Below are 19,314 nucleotides of genomic sequence, written 5' to 3' on the forward strand. Positions count from 1 at the left end.
TGGGTTGTTGAGTCCACTACAACTCCTAGAGACCTTATGCACAATAGCTCTAAACCTTGCACTATCTTGAGCCAGTCTCACTCTCTCTGACACACTCGCCCTCATTACTCCAATTACTCTGTCAATCCATCTTATATGGGATCTTCCTCTCCTGAGCTGTCCCTTCACCCTTCTAATAATGATGTCTTCTCTAATGACTGGCCCGTCCTGACAACATGATATGTGAGATGGAGTTCAAAATCCTTGCCTCCAAGGAGCAGATTGTTTTTATTCTCTGTAGGACACACTTATTTGTCCTCTTGGCAGTCCATGGTATGTTCAATATTCTTCTCCAGTACCACAAAACAAAGGTGTCAATTCTTCTATCATCCTCAGTCATTGTCTAGCTCTCTGGTACAAAGCAAGTAATTGCAAAGAACCATTGCCTAGAATCAGGTGCACCTTAGTCTCCAGAATTACATTGTTGCTCTTTAGCATTATGGAGAAGGCCCTGACAGCAGATTTAGGCAGCTCTGGTGACCTAGTGGTAAAAAATTGTGCTGCAATACCAAAGGTACCAGCTTCTCAGAGGGAAATGGTTGGAAAATTTTCCTCCCATGTGATTAACTATTTCTGAAAATCTTCTTGAGGGTCAGGTCTAGATCATTTCTAACTCAATGGTACACAACAACAACAACACAATTAGAGAAAAGTCAGAAAATGAAAAAGTATTAGAATTGTGCAGAGGATACAGGAAAAACGGTGTTCTATGAAAGGAAGAGCAAGTCCAGTTTCATGGAGATGAACAAAGTATGTACAATTGAAGAGAACATTCAGAATCACTAATGCTTATAGATATTTCATGGTGCGAACTAAAAGGACTGGAAATGCAATCAGAGTCCCTGTCATCTCAAGTTGTATAAATCTTACAAAGGTGTGTTGATTTCATTTTAAATACAAACCAAACAGGATTTTTTAAGACATTGTTCTAAAATATTTAGACTTTCATGAGAGAAGGTGATCAATACATTTTGTAGTGGACATGTGTGGCATGCCTTCTAGTAGAGTAAATAGAGAGGTCATTGCAAGACTCTAATTGATAAATGATGAATGGTGCTATGGATTGAGGTGGTGGAAATGCGGATGCAAAAAAGTAGGTGAATTTCCCATAAATGTAAGATGGGTAAAAGACATAGTCATTAAATAGGGGGAAAAGAATTATAAAAACCTGGTTCTTACTTCAGCAATTGGGTAAACTGATGATCCAAACACTGGATTAAATTTATTAATCTATTGATGGCATTTTTCTGTTAATAAATATATATCATAAAAGACATTATCCCAGAGGAATGTGAATCTCTGAATTGAGATGAATTTTGGGGTGAATATTTGAATCTTGCCTCTGATATGACCTCAAGCAAATTAAATTCAACTACATTTTCAGTAAATTGTCAGTATTAATGCTTTATACAATGCTGTTGCATTGTTGTTGTTGTTATGTGCCGTCGAGTCGCTTGCGACCCATAGTGACCCTGTGGACAACAGCCCTAAACCCTGCTCTATCCTGTGCCAATCTCATTGCCTCTGACACATCCATCCAGATTACCCCAGTCACTGAATCAATCCACCTCATAGAGGGTCTTCCCCTCCTGCGTCGTCCCTCCACTCTCCCAAGCATGATGTCCCTCTCCAAAGACCTGTCTCTCCTTATAACATGTCAAAAGTATGTCAGGCGAAGCCCCAGAATCCTTGCCTCCAAGGAGCAGCCTGGTTTAACCCTCTCTAGGATGAATCTATTTGTTTTCTTGGCAGTCCATGGTACATTCAATACTCTTCTCCAGCACCACAGCTCAAAGGAGTCAATTCTCCTTCTATCCTCCCTAGTCATTGTCCAACTCTCTGATGCATAACAAGTGATTGCAAAAACCATGGCCTGTATCAGGCGCACCTTAGTCTCCAGAGAGACACCGTTGCTCTTGAGTACTTTAGAGAGGTCCCTAACAGCAGACTTTCCCATCGCGATACGTTTTTTGATTTCCTGGCTACTGGTGCCAAGAGTGTTGACAGTGGAGCCGAGCAAACGGAAGCTGTGAACAATCTCAATCTCTTCACCATCTATCCTGATACTATCGATTGGTCAAGTGGTGAGAATTTTTGTTTTCTGGACATTGAGCCTCAGTCCATATTGAAGGCTGCAGTCCCATAGATCAGAAATAATATTTGTAAAGCAACTGTCTTTATATGCATTTTGTAGTGTCAAAGTCATCCCACTGTGGTAGAGCTGGTTACAAATCACAGCAAACATCTATCAGATTTCTGAAATTATGAATCTTTACAGAATCAAACTGCCCATTTTTCTTCTTCACAGTAGGCTCAAACTGTTGCTCTTTCAGTTGGCAGGCTGAGGTGTTATGGACTACATGATGAGGGCAATTTTATCAAACGGTTGTTGCTGCTATTAGGTGCCATCAAGTTGAATAAGAGTAATAGCAAACCCGTTAACAGCAGACTTTAACCCTGTCCTATCCTGCGCCATCCTCGTCATCTCTGATTTACTGAAGCCTATTGCTGCAGTCACTGTGTCAACCCATCTTGTCGAGGATCTTTCTCTCTTTCCAAATATGATATCTTTTCCCAAGAAATAGCCTGTCCTAAAGACATGTAAAAAGGAAGAGAAAGGAAGTTTTGCTAGCCTTGCCTCCAAGCACTCAGGCTGCACTTTTTCCAAGACATATCAGTTCATGCTTTTGGCAGTCAATGAGATGTGCCCATGGACTCTTCTCCAACACCACAGTTCAAAGGCATCCCTTATTCACTATCATGCTCTCAGATGGACAGCAAGTGATTTAAATAATTGACATTATTGCTCTTTAATGTTTTGAAGAGAGACTTCACAGTGGGCTTGCTCAAAGTAAGGCATCTCTTGAACTCCTAACTGCTGGTACCACTGGTATTAATTGTAGATATCAACAAGATTAAATCATTGACAGTTTCAATCCTTTCTCCATCTATCATAATGTTGCCTACTGGTCCAATGGTAAAGACATTATTTTTTCTTGATGTTAACATGTAATTCAAATTGAAGGCTATAGTTCTTGATCTTCTCCAGCAAGTGTTTCAAGTCTTCCTCACATTCAGCAAGCAACGTTGCTCTAACTGCATAATACAGGTTGCTAATGAGTCTTCCTCTGATCCTAATGTCATGTTCGTCTTCATAGAGTTCAGCTTCACTAGTTACTTGTTCATCACACAGACTGAATATATATGGAGAAAGGATATAACCAGGACATACACTTTCCCTTGTTTTAAATCAGACAGAATTCCCTCATTCTATTGGGAAAATAGCTTCTAGACTATGTATAGAGTTCTTATAGGCACAATTAAGGGTTCTAAGATTCCCATTCTTCTCAATGTTAGCCACTGTTTATTTTGATCCAGTCATATGCTTTTGCATAGTCAATAAAACACAGAAAGATATTCTTCTGATATTCTATGCTTTCAGGGAGCTCTGGTGGACTAGTGGCAATAAGCTACACTGCAATCTCAAAGGCATGCAGTTCAAATCCATCAGCTACTCTGTGGGAGAGGATAGACAATCTCCTCTCATGCAATTAATTGTCTCCAAAAACCAATTGGAAGGTCAGCTATGGTTTGGCTCTGACTCAATGGTACAAAACAACAACAGTCCTATGCTTTCAGCCAGGATTTATCTCACTCAGCAATGATATCCCTGGTGCCATGGGCTCTTCTAAACAGCTTGAACTTCTGGAATTTTCTCCTCAATGTACTGTTCCAGCAATTTTTGTATGATTTTCAGTAATATTTTGCTTGCATGTGATATTAATATACAATAACTTCCTCATTCTACAGGATAATCTTCCTTGGAAACTGGGACAAACATTGATCTTTTCTGGTCAGTTGTCCAGGCAGCTGTCCTCCAAATTTCCTGGCATTGACTGGTAAGAACATTCTAGGTTGTTTCTGTGAGTTGAAACATGTCAATTGTTACTCTGTTTATTCTTGGAGCCCTATTTTTGGCCAGTATCTTCAATGCACCAAAGAAACTTTTTCCTTTGTTACCAGTGGTTCTTGTTCATTTTGCATTTCTTAGTTTATAAGGTGCTATCTTCATGTGTTCCATCTCATTTTGACAACATTTTTTTTCTACATTTATATTTCATATTCGAATTATTAATGGTTGTTTACGGCTGTTTTTTTCATATTTTAATGACTTACACCTGGGTTCTACCTTTAATAACACTGCACTTCTCTGTTATTATAAGGTTTTTTAAGGCCTGTTATTTCAGAAGTGGATGACAAGCCTATTTCCTAGACTGCTATAATCTAGAAGCTCTACTACAACCTGTCAACCATGGGTAGCCCTTCTGGCATTTGAAACACAGGTGGCATAGCTTCCAGCATCACAAGTTACAACAACACAGCAGACTGACAGACAAGTGCTGTATAACAGAAGCAAACAATAAACAAGCAAGAGTACATATACCCAGCTATAAAGCAAAAGCAATTGTTGTAGTTGTTATATTGATTGCCATCGAGTGGAGGTTGACTCATAGTGACTATAAGCCTTTCCACAGCTATTGCTGTTTTTCCAAGTTCATAGAATTTCCAGAGGCATGTGGTTTAGGAAATGGATACCACTCCACCAAGCAAATCAATAACTGACAGATAGGTGTTGTACCTTTGACAGTAAATAGTAAAGACAATCAGGTTTACAAATATCATGGCACAGGACATGCTTTGCTGGTCCGAGTGGTTGCCCAAGGTGGCACTGCAGGATAAGGTACTGGATGGGAGTATTTGACAGTTTCTCAGTTAGATCTTTGATGTTGGTGGTTGGCATGCTGGCACAAGGTTGCAACTCTGCTGTCTTCCTGGAGGTCAGTCATGATTCACATCCAGCCTGCCCATACCCTATGACCCCACTGGCACAGTGCTGCTGTGGATTCCCAAGATAATCCACATCAGGCCCATACCAGAACCAGGACACCAAATAGCAGGCACCCTAGATTATTGTAGTTATTTATTATGTGCTTATTGTTCCCCCTAAAATGTGAACTTTTAGATAGTAGATAAATGTTTCCTATTCATTTCTGTATTTCCAAGTACTTGCAAAGTGCCAGCAAACATTAAGCAGTCAATAAATATTTGCTGAATATGCAAATAAACATAATGAATATCACTTATTTTGCATAAATATAATAAAGACAGTACACCAAATCCCATTATTTGAGACACTTGAAGTTTCTAAATGTTATTGGCATTCCTGTTATATATGAAGCCTCAAAATAATTTGCATTAATATAAATATGTATCAGGTGATTCACTAGATGGCACCAAACCATTGCCCTAAGATGTTACTGAAATGAGTAGCGATGGGCTTGGGGTGGGTGTAGAAACATAGAAAACTTGATTATAATCTACATTAACTATCTATTGGTGATCTCAAAGGATGTGTGAGAATTTTAACTATGCTTTTTGAGTATAATTCTCATATATACATAATTATATTCTGCCTGTCTAGTAATGTGGTATGATATAATTAAACACAGGGGACCCTGTTTTATTCAGTCTCTCATAGAAGAAAATTAAGTGCTCAGGAAAGAGTGCCACTGTATTTCAATCCGGCCAATAGGAAACATTGTCATTTAGGTATTTTTCTAATTCCTACTTCCTCTAGACTTTTAATTCTCTAGTAGAAATCATCTAAATGGTGCCTTAGTGGTCTCAACAACGTGCTATATTTCCTTCAGCACTTTATTCACTTTTGGGAAGTAACTTAGACCTTGTAGCAATGAGGCTGCTTTGCTTTTCAGTATCTTCAAATAAATAGGTGTACCTGTGAGATTGTAAACTAAAAGTGAAGTCACTAAAAGGAAATGCATTTATCATTGTCACAATTTTAATATGTGTATCTTCCCAAATGAATCTCTACTTTCTGCTGGTTTACTGTGTGTGAGCTGAGAAACTTTCACAGACAGTAAAGATGCCATTGATAAATGATTCTTTTTGTTCCTGTCACTACACTGATGATGCTATATTATATTCATGTCTAGATCTCACTCAGCAGCAAGAAACAAGAGAACTTTGGATATATTTGAAACACCGTGCCAAAGATTAAAAAAAAAAAGTTGGATGGTATAAATTCATGAAGAAGAGACTGAGATTGTTGACAATTTTATCTCTCTTGGATCCACAATCAACACTCTTGAAACCAGCAGGCAGGAAATTAAAAAAAAATTAATTTCTTTGGGACAGTCCATTCTCAGGGAGTTCTTCAGAGTTGTTCTAAAGAGCAACAATGTAAGTGTAGAGATTAAGGTGCACCTGATCAAAGGCCTGGTCTTCACAATTAGAGTTGGGCAATCATTAAGGATGTCTTAAGAGTTGTGATGCTGGAAAAGGCTACTGAACATACCATAGATTGCAATGGATAAACTGGTCTGTCCTAGAAAGGGTGAACTTGGAGGCAGGGATTTTGATACTTAGATACTTTGGGCATATTTCTAAGAGGGACATGATATTTTTCTCCATGGACATCATACTTGGAAGGTCCAAGCAGGAGAGGAAGACCACAGTTAAGATGAATTGACACAGTAACTGAGGTAATTGGAGTATATGTGTTAGAGATTGGTTCAAGATAAGGCAGAGTTCAGAGCTGTTGTTCACAGAACTGCTGCGAGTCACACTTGCTGGATGGTACATAAAAAGACCACCAACAAGAGCTATAATCTGTTTTGAAGATAGCTTTTAGTATGCAATCCTAGAGTTGGACTGCTAGCCCAAATGCTGCACTCTGTGGCAGCTCAAATCCACCAGTACTCAACAAGAGAAGAATGGAAGGTTTCCTGTTGTGTGATTTACAGCTTTAGAAGTCCAAAGGAGGGTCAGCAATGAGTTCTTTTCAGCGGAGTTAACTGAGGTAACTAATTTTAAGATTAGTGGTTTGAATCACCTGGCCATGCTACAGAAGGTTTGTTGTTATTGTCTACTGTTAATTTGAAACTGACCCATAGCTGACCTTCCAGTAGGCTTTCAGTTCAGCAATCTGCTTTTGTAAAGATTCTGCTGTCTGTAGAGTTGGTTCTGACTCAGTGATCCTTCACTGGATTTATGAGGCTGTAAATCTTTGTGGGAAGTGAATGTTCATCTTTCTTCCTCAGATTGGCTGCTGGATTTGGATTGCTGACCTTTCAATTAACAGCTCAAGAACATCCAGGAAATCTTTAAGAAGCTCCACTCAAATGCACCATCAATCAGGATTGACACAATAGCAATGGCCGTTTTCTCACCTAAGTTCAAATCAATTTAATATTAGAGCACTTATTTATCAGGTAATGCTAAGCATAGATGGAGTTTAAACGTTTCTCAAAGACAGTTGGCTTACATGTACCAATTTCTAGGGAGGAAGAATATGAAGTAAATTATTAATTAGTTTAAACCCAGTTTCACACTAAAAATTTTGTGTTTAATTTCTTCTCTAATGGCATATAGCTTAGTAGACACTGCTATCTAAGTTGGAGTAGGTTGGACTGTTTTCTAATTAAAAAATGTTAACATTCATTCACTTTTCTTTTGGAGATCATGTGGATTTATACGTCATTTCATTAGGGTTGCATGTCTTTACTGGAAGGGGATGCTTGTATGATAATTAAAGGCTTTGGTCCACTTTGCTTAGGAGATACCTTGGTTATTTCAGTTGATTGGCATAAATATCACATGATAAGAACAACTCTCAGTTCTTGAAACAAAATTGATCAGTGGGTCAGATTCACTGTGGTACTGACCTCTGTACTCAGTGAATAGGGACTGAAGTGCTAAGAATAGTCTTGAAAAAGGGTTATGCCATATGAGAACTATTTTCAGTTTATAAGATCCATGATGACTGGAATCAAATCAGTAACAATTAACAGCAACATGATAAGATATCATTTAACACATCTCATAGTCTTTACATCAATACTCTTTGATGTAATAGCTATATAGATATAGTTTTTATTATTACTTTTGTATACCATCAAGTCAGAACTGACTTAAAGCTCACCCTCTGGTGGGTTTTCTGAGATAGTTAATCACATGGGAGGTGACTGCCCTACCTTCTCCCACAAAGCAGTTGGTGGATTCAAACCATGTGCCTTCAGCATTGCAACATAGTGATAAAAATCTGTATTGCAATCCTAGGCCGTCAGTTTAAATCTACCGGCTGCTTCATGGGAGAATGATGCACGATCTGACCGTATCCTATCCTGTGCCATCCTCACAATACCTGGTCTCTGACACACTTGGACTCATTGCTGTAGTCACCGTGTCAATCCACCTGGTTAAAGATCTTCCTTTTTTTAACTGTCTCTCCACATTCCCAAGCATGATGTCCTTCTCCAAGGAATAGCTTCTCTTAGCAATATGCTCAAAATATGCGAAATGAACCTCTGCTATTCTTGCCTCCAAGGAGTATTCTGGTTTTACCTTTTCCAAAACATACCAGTTTGTTCTTTGATAGTCAATGGGACATTGGTACTCTCCTCCAAAACCACAACACAAAGGCATCAATTTTTCTTCCTTCATCCTTATTCACTGTCCAGCTTCCAAATGCATAGCAAATGATTGAAAAGACCATGGTCTGAACCAGATGCACCTCAAATCTCAAACTAGCATCATTGCTTCTCAGTAATTTGGATAGGCCCCTGACTGCAGGCTTTCTCAATTCAACATGCCTCCTGATCTTCTGACTTGCTAGTACAAAGTGGATTGTGGATACAAGTAGGATGAAGTAATTTATAGCTTCAATCCTTTCTCCATGTTGCATGATGTTGCCAATAGGTAAAGTTGTTTGAATTTTTTCTTTTCTTGATGGTGAGCTACAATCGATATTGAAGGTTCTAGTCTTTGGTCTCCGTGCAGCAAGCACTTCAGGTGTTTCTCACTTGCAGCAAGCAAGTTTGACTCATCTGCATAAATCAAGTTATTGATGAGTCTTGCTCCAATACTGATGTCACATTCTTCTTAATAGAGGTCAGCATCACAAATTATTTGTTCAACATACAGACTGAATACGTATGGAGAAAGGATACAACCCTGACTCACACCTTTCTTAATTTTAAATCATGTTGTCTTCCCTTTCTCTGTTTGTACAATAGCCTCTTGGTCTAGGTATAGGTTCCACACAAGCATAATTAAGTGTTCTGGGATTCCTATTCTTCTCAATGTTAATCATATATCATATGCCTTTACATAGTCAATAAAGCATAAATATACTTTCCAAAGATCCAAACTCATCAAAGAAATATTATACACAATTCAAAAATAAGAAGAAAAAGCATGAATTTGTTCATACTTAGATTAACTCCTCTTATGTTATATTTTTCAGAATTGGAGGAAATACGAGAGAAATTAGTTCTATATAGGCTAGAAAGGAACCTAAGAGTTATGAAAAATGTTAGGGGATAGAAGAGCAACTCAACTACAGTGGAGACTATTGCCAGCTAAGGTGTGCTGATAACCTAAGGAAATACATTTTAAGTCCACCAGCTACTCCAGGGAAAAAAGATGGGCAATCTCCCCTCATGCAATTTACGGCTTCTCAAAATATGCTAGAAGGTCAGCTATGAGTCAGTTCTGATTCAGTGGTGCACAACAACAAGAAGATAATCTAGACAGAATTCATATTGAAAACTGAGAAAATCACAAGAGCTTTTCAAAAGTTCAAATTTGAAACTGAAAAATACTACCATCAAGTTGAAACCAGCTTAAAACCAATCTTTCCTTGGGTTTCAGAAGCTGTAAATCATGGGAAGAGACCACCCATCTTCTTCTCCCTGTGCCACTGGGGATTTGAACCACCAGAAAGGCCTTTGCATTAGTAACATAACTCCCCACAGGTTCGGCCACCAGAACTCCCTAAATTGCCAATGATGTACATTAAACTTCCAACACCTTTACTAGCTACAACTGTCTCATTGCCTGTCCTTGCTTAATAGAGTCTGTATCTATGCATCAGATGCCTGATCTCAGCATAAGAACCTATGTGGTGGACTTTATTATGAGACACTGGAGATAAGTGAGTTAACTATTAGGATCTGAAATTATTCACTTATAACAATGATACTCTCCCAAAGTATGTCACTATTAATAAAGAATGACACAGTTCCATATTGTGCATTGACACTGACAGATAAAATGTATTTGGCATGAGTAAACTACAGAATTTGATCATTCTATCTCTGCCTCATTTCTGTCACCAAGTCCATGTTTTCCAACTACTGATCCTTCTTCCTGTTCCCAACTTTTGCATTCCTGTCACCCATTATTATTAGTAATTCATCTTAAATGCATGTTTAATTGATTTCTGACTTCAAAAGTTGGTAGAAATAATCTGCTTCCTCCTCTTTGGCTCTGGCTGGTGGTGCATAAATTTGAATGACAGTGTTATTCACCAGACTTCCTTATATTCTTATAGACATTATTCTGTCACTCATTGTATCTCAAGATGGACCTAGAAACGAATTTTTTAACCGTGAAAGTGACCCTGATTTTCCTCACCTTTTCACTTCCACCATAGTAGATCATATGATCATCTGATTCAAAATATCCCATGCCAATCCATCTCATTTTGTCAATTCCTAGCATGTCAATATTCATGTGTTCTATTTATTTCTTAACAATGTCCAATTTTCCTACATTCATGCTTCTCTAATTCCACATTCCAACCACTAGTGTCAGCTTACAACTGTGCCTCCTCCTCTGTGTTTCCATATTTTATGACGCAGCTTCAGTTGTCATATCTGTCAGTCTACTGTGATCTCCAACATCTACTGTTGATCTCCAAGATCTACTGTGATCTATTGTGCTGGGCAAATTATCCAAGACGATGGACTCTGTTAAGAAGAATGTAGCATCAGGATTGAAGGGACACTCATCAGTAGCCTGTAATATGCAGATGATACAACCTTACTTGCTGAAAGTGAAGAAGACTTGAAATATTTGTTAAAAATCAAGGAATGCAGCCTTCAATATGACTTGCATCTCAGTGTAAATAAAACAAAGATTTTTACCATTGGACTGATAGACAAAATCACGGTGGATGGAAAAGAGATTGAAACTGTCAACAACTTCATCTGACTTAAATCCACAATTAACACCCTGGGTACTAGCAGTCATGGAATAAGGAGACACATTGCATGGGAAAATCTGCTGTTAGGGACCTCTCCAAATTACTGAGGTGTAATGATGTCAGTTTGAGAACTGAGATTTGTATGAATCAGGCCACGGTATTTCTAATCACTTGGTATGCTTCTGAGAGCTGAACAGTGAATAGGAATTAAAGAAGGATTGATGCCTTTGAGCTGTGGTGTTGGAAAAGAACACTGAACATCCCATGAACTACCAAAAGAACACACAAATATATTTTGGAGAGGGTGCAGGCACAGTGTTCTTTGGAGGCAAGGATAATGAGGCTTCATCACACATATTTCAGGCATTTTGCTAGAAAAGGCTATTCCTTGGAAAGGGACAGGATGCTTGGAAGGGTGGAGGGTCAGCAAAGGAAAAGAAGACTCTTGACAGAGTGACAGATGCAATGGGCTCCAGTGTCTCAAGACATAATGTCCTTCTGCAAAGACTGGTCCCTCCTTGAAAAAAGTCCAAAGTATGTCAGACAAAGTTTCAGAATCCTTGCCTCCAACAAGCAACCTAGTTTAACCTTCTCAAGGATGAACCTGGTCATTTTCTTAGCAGTTCATAGTATATTTAATACTTCTTTCCAATATCAATAGCTCAAAGGCATCAATTCTCCTTTTAACCTTCCTAGTCGCTTAAGAAATGCAGAGTGAATTCAGTCCTTTTGATTTTCTGAACCCAGCTCCTTGCACATTTCATCGTAATATTTTATTTTGTCTTCTTGCACTGCCTTTTGAAATCTTCCATTTAGCTCTTTAGTATTATGAATTCTTCACTGGTTTTTGACTGCTCGGCAGTCTAGTGCAATATTCAGTCTCTTCTGACTTACATTTTGGTCTTTTCTTCTTCCTCAGTCTTGATAATGACCTTTTGCACTCTTCCTGGAGGATACTCTTGATATCCTTCCACAACTCATCTGGTCTTTGCTCATTGGTGTTCAAGTCCTCAAATCTGTTCCTGAGATGGTTCTGAAATTCTGGTGGGACAGACTCAATCTTTATGCAGAACAGGTTATCCAGGAAGCTGGGCTCTATGAGGAGAAATGTGGCATCTGGATTGGAGGAAGAATCATCAACAATCTGCATTATGCAGATGACACATCCCTGCTTGCTGAAAATGTGGAAGGTCAGTAACTGCAGTCTTCAGTATGGACTGAGACCCAATATCAAGAAAATAAAGATTCTCACCACTGGACTGATTGACAGCATCATAATGGATGGTAAAGAGACTGAGATTGTTCACAGTTTTGGCACTAGCAGCCAGTAAATTAAAGATGTATTGCAATGGGAAAGTCTGTGGTTAGAGACTACTCTAAAGTGCTAAAGTGCAAAGAATTCAGTCTGGAGACTAAAGTGCACCTGATATATGACATGATCTTTGCAATCACTTGCTATGCATCAGAGAGCTGGACAATAACTAGGGATGACAGAAGGAGAATTGATGTCTTTGAGCTGTGGTGTTGGAGAAGAGTATTGAATATACAATGGACTGCTAGGAAAAAAACCACAACACAGGTTTGTCCTGGAGAGAGTGAAGCCGTGCTGCACCTTGGAGGCAAAGATTCTGAAGCTTTGTCTGACATACTTTGGACATGTTTCAAGGAGGGACCAGTCCTTGGAGAAGGACATCAATTCTTGGGAGTATGGAGGGACAGTGCAGGAGAGGAAGACTCTCGATGAGATAGATTGACTCAGTGAATGGAGTAATGAGGGTAACTGTGTTGGAGATGGTGAGATTAGCACACGATAGGGCAGAGTTTAAGGCTGTTGTACATAGGGTCGCTATGAGTCACAGGTGACTGACTCATCAGCACATAACAACAACAACAGCAACAGATTCAAGATCATATTTTTGTTTCCCATGGATTTGATTTCGTTTTCTTAGCTTCAGCTTGAACTTGTATATGAGTAGTTGGTGATTGTTCCACAATCAGCACCTGGCCTATTGTTCACAGCAGTCGGGGACTTCAGCATCCCCCACCCAACACTGGACTGCCAAGAAAACAAACAGATTCATCCTGGAGAGGGTTAAACCGGGCTGTTCCTTGGAGGCAGGATTCTGAGGCTTCGTCTGACATACTTTGGACTTGTTATAAGGAGGGAGAGGTCCTTGGAGAGGGACATCATGTTGGGAGGGTGGAGGGACAACACAGAAGAGGAAGGCCCTCCATGAGGTGGATTGATTCAGTGACTGGGGTAATCAGGATGGGTGTGTCAGAGGCAGTGAGAATGGCACAGAATAGAGCAGAGCTTAGGGCTGTTGTACATAGGGTCGCTAAGAATCGCAAGCGACTCAACGGCACATAGCAACAACAACAACAGATATAAGTCCCTTATCTGACATGCCATTACCAAATACTTTTTCCAAGTCTGTGTATTCCCTTACTACCCTGTTGGAGATGTTTTTGGATGTGCGTGGGGATTCGATTCTTAGAAGGTCCCATTCATCTATTTAATGTTCTCTTGGTTGTAGATTTTTCAGGATACTTAGAAGACTGTTTATGTTGTGTATTAGGACTTTTAGAGTTCTTCCAAGCTTTTCTTTAATGAAATTTATAGTCCTTGGTTTTAGTCCTAAGAAAACCATACTAATATCACCATGTATAACATAATGTTTGATTTTTTGAAAAGTTTAGAAATCATTACTATAACTCTGTATAGAATTAATATATTCTGCAGAACATTATTGAATAATGTTTCTTTCATGGCCTTTTTCTGGCCATTGGATTAAATAACATTTAGAGTGAATCAGACTAACTTTGTTTTTGTTCTAATGGAACAACATTTAGGAAGGAAGACATTCAGTTACACACGCAGTAATAATGAAACATGAAAAGCCCAATCACTGGAAGAATATCACAAGTTTGAAAGCATCTTCCAGGGACACATAGACTAATTTTGGAAGACAATGAAAGATTGTGACAAAAATGGTATTTGAACTGTGACCAGAAAAATTAAGAGCAGTCAGTCATATGTGTCAGGTGAAAATGTGTTGATAGAGACATGCATCACTGCGATGTAGCTCTAAGAGAGAAAATGGAAAAGACTGAAAATTGGAGAGGTAGAGAGGACCACACAGGAAGGGTCTCATAAATGAAAAACTGTATTCTAGTACACAGAGAAGATTTAAAGCAGCTTAGCATAATTTCAAATGCATACTTCACAAATACTTACAGCTATAATTTAGACCATGGATACAAGATGTACAAGAACTAGAACTTTGAAATATAGATAGCTAACAGATTAACAGCTAAAGATTTAAAACAAAGCAGAATTTTCTTAATTAGGAAAGAGGTATGGAAAATTTCTATACATGTGTTTAGACTTAGGGTTTCTGCTATTTTTTTTTCTGATTAATTGTGCTGGGTTCTCTTGGAAACATTGGGATGTCTGCAGTGAGCCTTCTGATGTGGTGATTCTCCAAAATGTTTTCAGGTTATGAAAAATGAACATGATACATTTTATCAAGCTATTTTTAGTCAAATGAACTGCATCTGCATGACAAATATGTTTTCTAAATTTCATTCAAAAACTTAACTTATTCACTGAAGAGTCTTTACTGAAAGTTGATTAATAATTTCTTTTCAAGTGTTTTAACTCCACCTTTAAGTTTGTTTTCTATTCAAGAAGAGTCCATCTTTATTGGGACAACATTTTCTATTACTGTTGACTTGCCTTGCTTGTCATGTCACTTCATGTCAACAATTAAAAATACTGCTCAAAAATAGACTTAAAATCCATCCTGATGGATTTTTTTTGTTTGTCTGTGGTAATTTATAACTATATATGTTGTTGTTGTTGTTGACTACTGTCAAGTCGAGCATGACTCACAGCGACTCTATGAACAAAAGAGCTAAGTATCACCATTTATCCAAGTTCACAGAGTTTCCAGAGTCATGTGGTTTAGGAAGTAGATGGCACTCTTGCTTCCATACCTGTTTACAACTGCGAGCTCCACCAAACTCTGTCCACATTGGGAAACCATTCTGATATTTGATACCCCAATGGTACAAAGTTCAGCATTACAGCAACCCAGGTTACTTTATACTGAACATTGACAAAGGCTGATGTACAAAGAGTGTTCCTCCAGATATAACAGTACTGGTTTCACTTAGCAGTGGTTAAGTGCCGTCAAGTCGAATATGATTGAGAGTAAATTTTGCACAAAAGACCTAAACTCTGTTCTTTAACTAACATCATTTCTGTACAGAACTCTGTTCCAAGTACCATCATTTCTGTACATTTATAGAGTTTAGAGAGTTTGCAGAGTTTCCAGAGGCATCTAGTTTAGGAAGTGGATGCCACTCCTGCTTCCCAGCATAAATCAAAGTGGAAGCTCATCCAAACACTGCACATAATGGGTAGCCATTATGGTATTTGACAACACTATGGAACAGTGAGCAACATCACAGCAACACCAAGTTGTTCAGTTCAGAAAATAGACAAAAGATTGCTGTGTGATTCAACAAATACTCATTCGAAAATTACTGGCAGGGTTTTAATGCCAACACCTTTGAGCAGACCTCCACTCTGGGCAAAGGCTCAAGGACACCCACTCTTGAGGGAGAAAGGAGCAGTAATACACATCAAACACAACCCCCCAAAAAATCATGACCCCCAAAACTTCCCTTTTCTTGCTCATCAGGACCACAATCCACAAGTAGCAAAAAGCCAACTCCCAGAGTGGAGACTGCAGGACCCTGATGGCAGTGCCCTCCCCTCCCCAGGGGGTTTTAACACCAATGCCTTTGAGCAGACTTCCACCCTAAGCATATAAGTATATCTATACATACCTAAGTATAATGATATAAATCGATCTGTAGATAGTGAGAGAGATGGATATACACATATACACACACACACAGAAATCTGTGAATCTAGATCTTGGAATGGGAGAGGATTGCCTTGTTGTAGTTTTTTTCTAAGTCTCACAGGATTTCTGCCGTTGACAGATAACAATCTTAACATTAATCGTTATTCCTCTCTATTTGTGTAAATTTTTCTCCTAAGAGTTGGGTTTCATATTTTCTGTTATATACATTATATCTTAATACAGGTAGCTTTGACAGCCTAGTAGTAAGAAACTACACAGCAATCCCAAAGACATATGGTTCAAATCCACCAGCTGTTACCCCGGAGACAGATGAACAATCTCCTTCCATGGGATTTACTGCCTCTGGGGAACTACTGAATGGTCAGCAATGGGTTGGTTCCAACTTGTCAGTGCACACCACCACCATCATCAGAAACAGAAATATATACATTGTGTGTGGTTTATATACAAAGGAGCTCTGACGGCATAGTCTGTAGAGACTTTCACTGTTAACTAAAATGTTGTACCTCTTTGGTAGTTAGAATCTTCCAGCTCATTTTTTAGGAGAAAGAAGTTTCCTCATCTTCTCCCATGCAATTTACAGTCTGAAAAACTGCTGGAAGGTTAGCCATTAGTTTATTTCAACTTCATGGCAAATCATCTGGAGATATATATATATATATATATAGAGAGAGAGAGAGAGAGAGAGAGAGAGAGGAAGGTGGGAGGGAGATAGAGATGAAAGAACCCCTAGTGGTAAGTGGCCTTTGTGTGTAAATTGTGAGGTTCCTAATTGAAAAGGCAGGGATTTCGATATCCACCACTCTTACAGTGGGAAAAAGATAGTTTCCTCACATTAAGATATGAGTCGGAATTGACCTGATTGTAATTAGATGGTTATTAGAACAGCTCATAGTAATTGCATAGTGGAAGAATGGTTTTATTTTGCTTTTAGCATGGTTGTTTTCATTTTTTATATCAGAGTCCTTTGATGTTTCTGCTTTATCAACTGTCAAAATTGCCACCTCTCTCTCACAGAAGAGTAATGATGGCCGATCATGTGCTCTTTTTCTAGTAAAATACCACTAATGTATCTAATATGATTGACTGTGTTTACCAGACTTCTTCCTTCAAGCCACAAAATGGTAGTGGGTTGCTCTGAAAATCAGACAACAGTTAATAAAATAATATAGAATGTCCAAATTTGCTTAAACCATTAAGAAACACTTTTCACTTAGAAAGCAGACAGACATATTTGCTATGACTACTTGCAAAACATTATAAAACAGATTTCATTGAAACTATTTAAAAAAAACAGCTTAGAAAGACAAAAGAAATTGTTCGACTTACTTAGCTTTTTCATGCAGTCACGAAGTCTGGTTTCCAAGCTAAGTACCCTTTGATGCAGCTCCTCGTAATCATAAGCACCAATCTCTTCCTGAATCCCCGTGAGCACAGCTGACAGATTCCGAATCTCCTCCTTGAACTGGGTGATGAGCTTGGCGTCTGTTTTGTACTGTTCCAGCACAGGGATCAAGGGCAGCAGCTCATCCATCTTCTCTTTCAATTCCTGTGAAAAGCAGCCAATTGTTCCTGAGAGTCATTTAAAACAGATCAAGCAGCTACATCCTTTTGAATGTGATCCTTAAAGGAGATTATTAAAATAGCTTTAAAATTCTTCATTGATTTTTGGTTGAAATTAGGTATTTCGTGAGCATGTAAGCAGCCACATGATCATTAGCAGTAAATCTATTCATCCCATCTTCTCAATACAAGAACTTCTCTTTAAATGGCTTTATGCTTTCCTGTAGAGCACATTGATCCTTATCATAATTAGAAAAACTTTCAAAGGTAGTAATTATGGGGTTTTGTTATCTCAGTTTCTAGGAACATTTTAGATAGTAACAAGATATTGTTTAGTCAGGAGACATAAGCCGTGCCCATCTTCTATGAATGAAGTTTGAATAAAGTTATTGGAATTGGGTAAAACGTCTTATGTCTCTTTAAAAATCTTTCAAGTTAATTACAACTCATGATGACCCTCCTATCAGGGGATAAAGGCTGTAAATCTGATCAAGAGAAGACAGTTCATCTTCCCAGCTGGGTGGGGGTGGGCTGGCGGGGGGTGGGGGGGGGCGGGGGTAGGGTAGTTGGTGGTTTCAAATCACTGACACTTTGCTTAGCAGCCATAAAACAAAAACAAACCAACCCCACACCCCTCCACCCAGCAAGACTTTAAATATGTCTAATTACTTATCTGCACACTAGAAGCTTAGTGATAAGAAGATGAAGCTGCCATGAAATGTCAAAAGTATATGGTTCAAATCAGAAGATTGCAACCCCTATTCTAAGCCATTACAGGACAGAGGACAGTGACACCTGCATTTTCACCAGCAACTTTTAAATGAGGTAAAATGGTAAGGTCAAAGGAAATATTTAATGAGTTTGATTCAACTGTGAATTTGCTGTGGATTTTATAATTTGTAGATAGGGCTATTTTTATTATAATAATTTGAAAATAATTCATAGGTGCCATAAGAAACCATACTGTACACTCACTAATTTATGAGACTGAAAATTGCATTTTTAAATTACATTTGCAAGATGCTGTTTGTATAAATGCATTGAAACACCAAGAGCTGCCATAGCTGCTCTGATTTATAGGCTTTGTGCTGGAAAGGATTTTCACTTGCTCTAGAGTTAAGTACTCATTGACTGTGTGCATGGTGAGTAGAAGCGTGAATAGACTTTTAATAATGAGAAAGTTTCATAATTAGCACAGTCAAAAATGCAGAATTGCAAAACTTTGCTCATTTTAGTAGCTGATTCTGAAATATATTTATTAGTTTGAGCATTCTGTGGCATTCTCCAAAGAAGACATATTTAGTTCATTAAGATTATACTGAGAATAGTTCTGAAAATAGTATTATATTGAGGATACTACATATACGCATGCATGTATATAAGTAATTCTGGTGGCCTAATCCATAGGGAATTATTCTATTAACCTAAAGGCTATGTCTCTTTACAGTTTCAATCCACCAGTAGCTGCTTAGTAGAAAGGTAGTCAATCTCTTTTTGTGTATACAGCCTCAGAAACCCAATGGAGGGTCAGTTTTCATACAGTGTCAATACACACACACAAACACATATATATGGGTGTGTGTGTGTATATATATATATATATAGATGTGGATATATTTTTCAGAAAGAAACATTGGTAATAATAGTGCATTACATATTGCACTGTTTACAGAAAAAACAGTCATCTGAAACCACCAGGCAATCTGTGAGAAAGATGGGCAGTAAAGATTGAATAACCACAGAAAC

At 38.4% G+C, this 19,314-nt stretch overlaps 1 protein-coding gene and 1 pseudogene across 2 annotated transcripts in view; both read right to left on the reverse strand.

Moving 5' to 3' along the window:
• The window catches only part of LOC102853268, a 16,426-nt pseudogene extending 11,586 nt beyond the window's left edge, over positions 1-4,840 (reverse strand).
• The window catches only part of OLFM3 (olfactomedin 3), a 383,079-nt gene that overhangs the window by 43,209 nt on the left and 320,556 nt on the right, over positions 1-19,314 (reverse strand). For both annotated transcript variants that reach the window (XM_006882454.1, XM_006882453.1), the window contains exon 4: positions 17,335-17,554. In XM_006882454.1, coding sequence (XP_006882516.1) covers positions 17,335-17,554 — 220 coding nt within the window. The remainder of the gene's footprint in view (positions 1-17,334; positions 17,555-19,314) is intronic.

The sequence above is a fragment of the Elephantulus edwardii genome, unplaced genomic scaffold, assembly GCF_000299155.1.
Source record: "Elephantulus edwardii isolate Elephantulus edwardi_28Jun2011 unplaced genomic scaffold, EleEdw1.0 scaffold00020, whole genome shotgun sequence".
NCBI classification, from domain to species: Eukaryota; Metazoa; Chordata; class Mammalia; order Macroscelidea; family Macroscelididae; genus Elephantulus; species Elephantulus edwardii.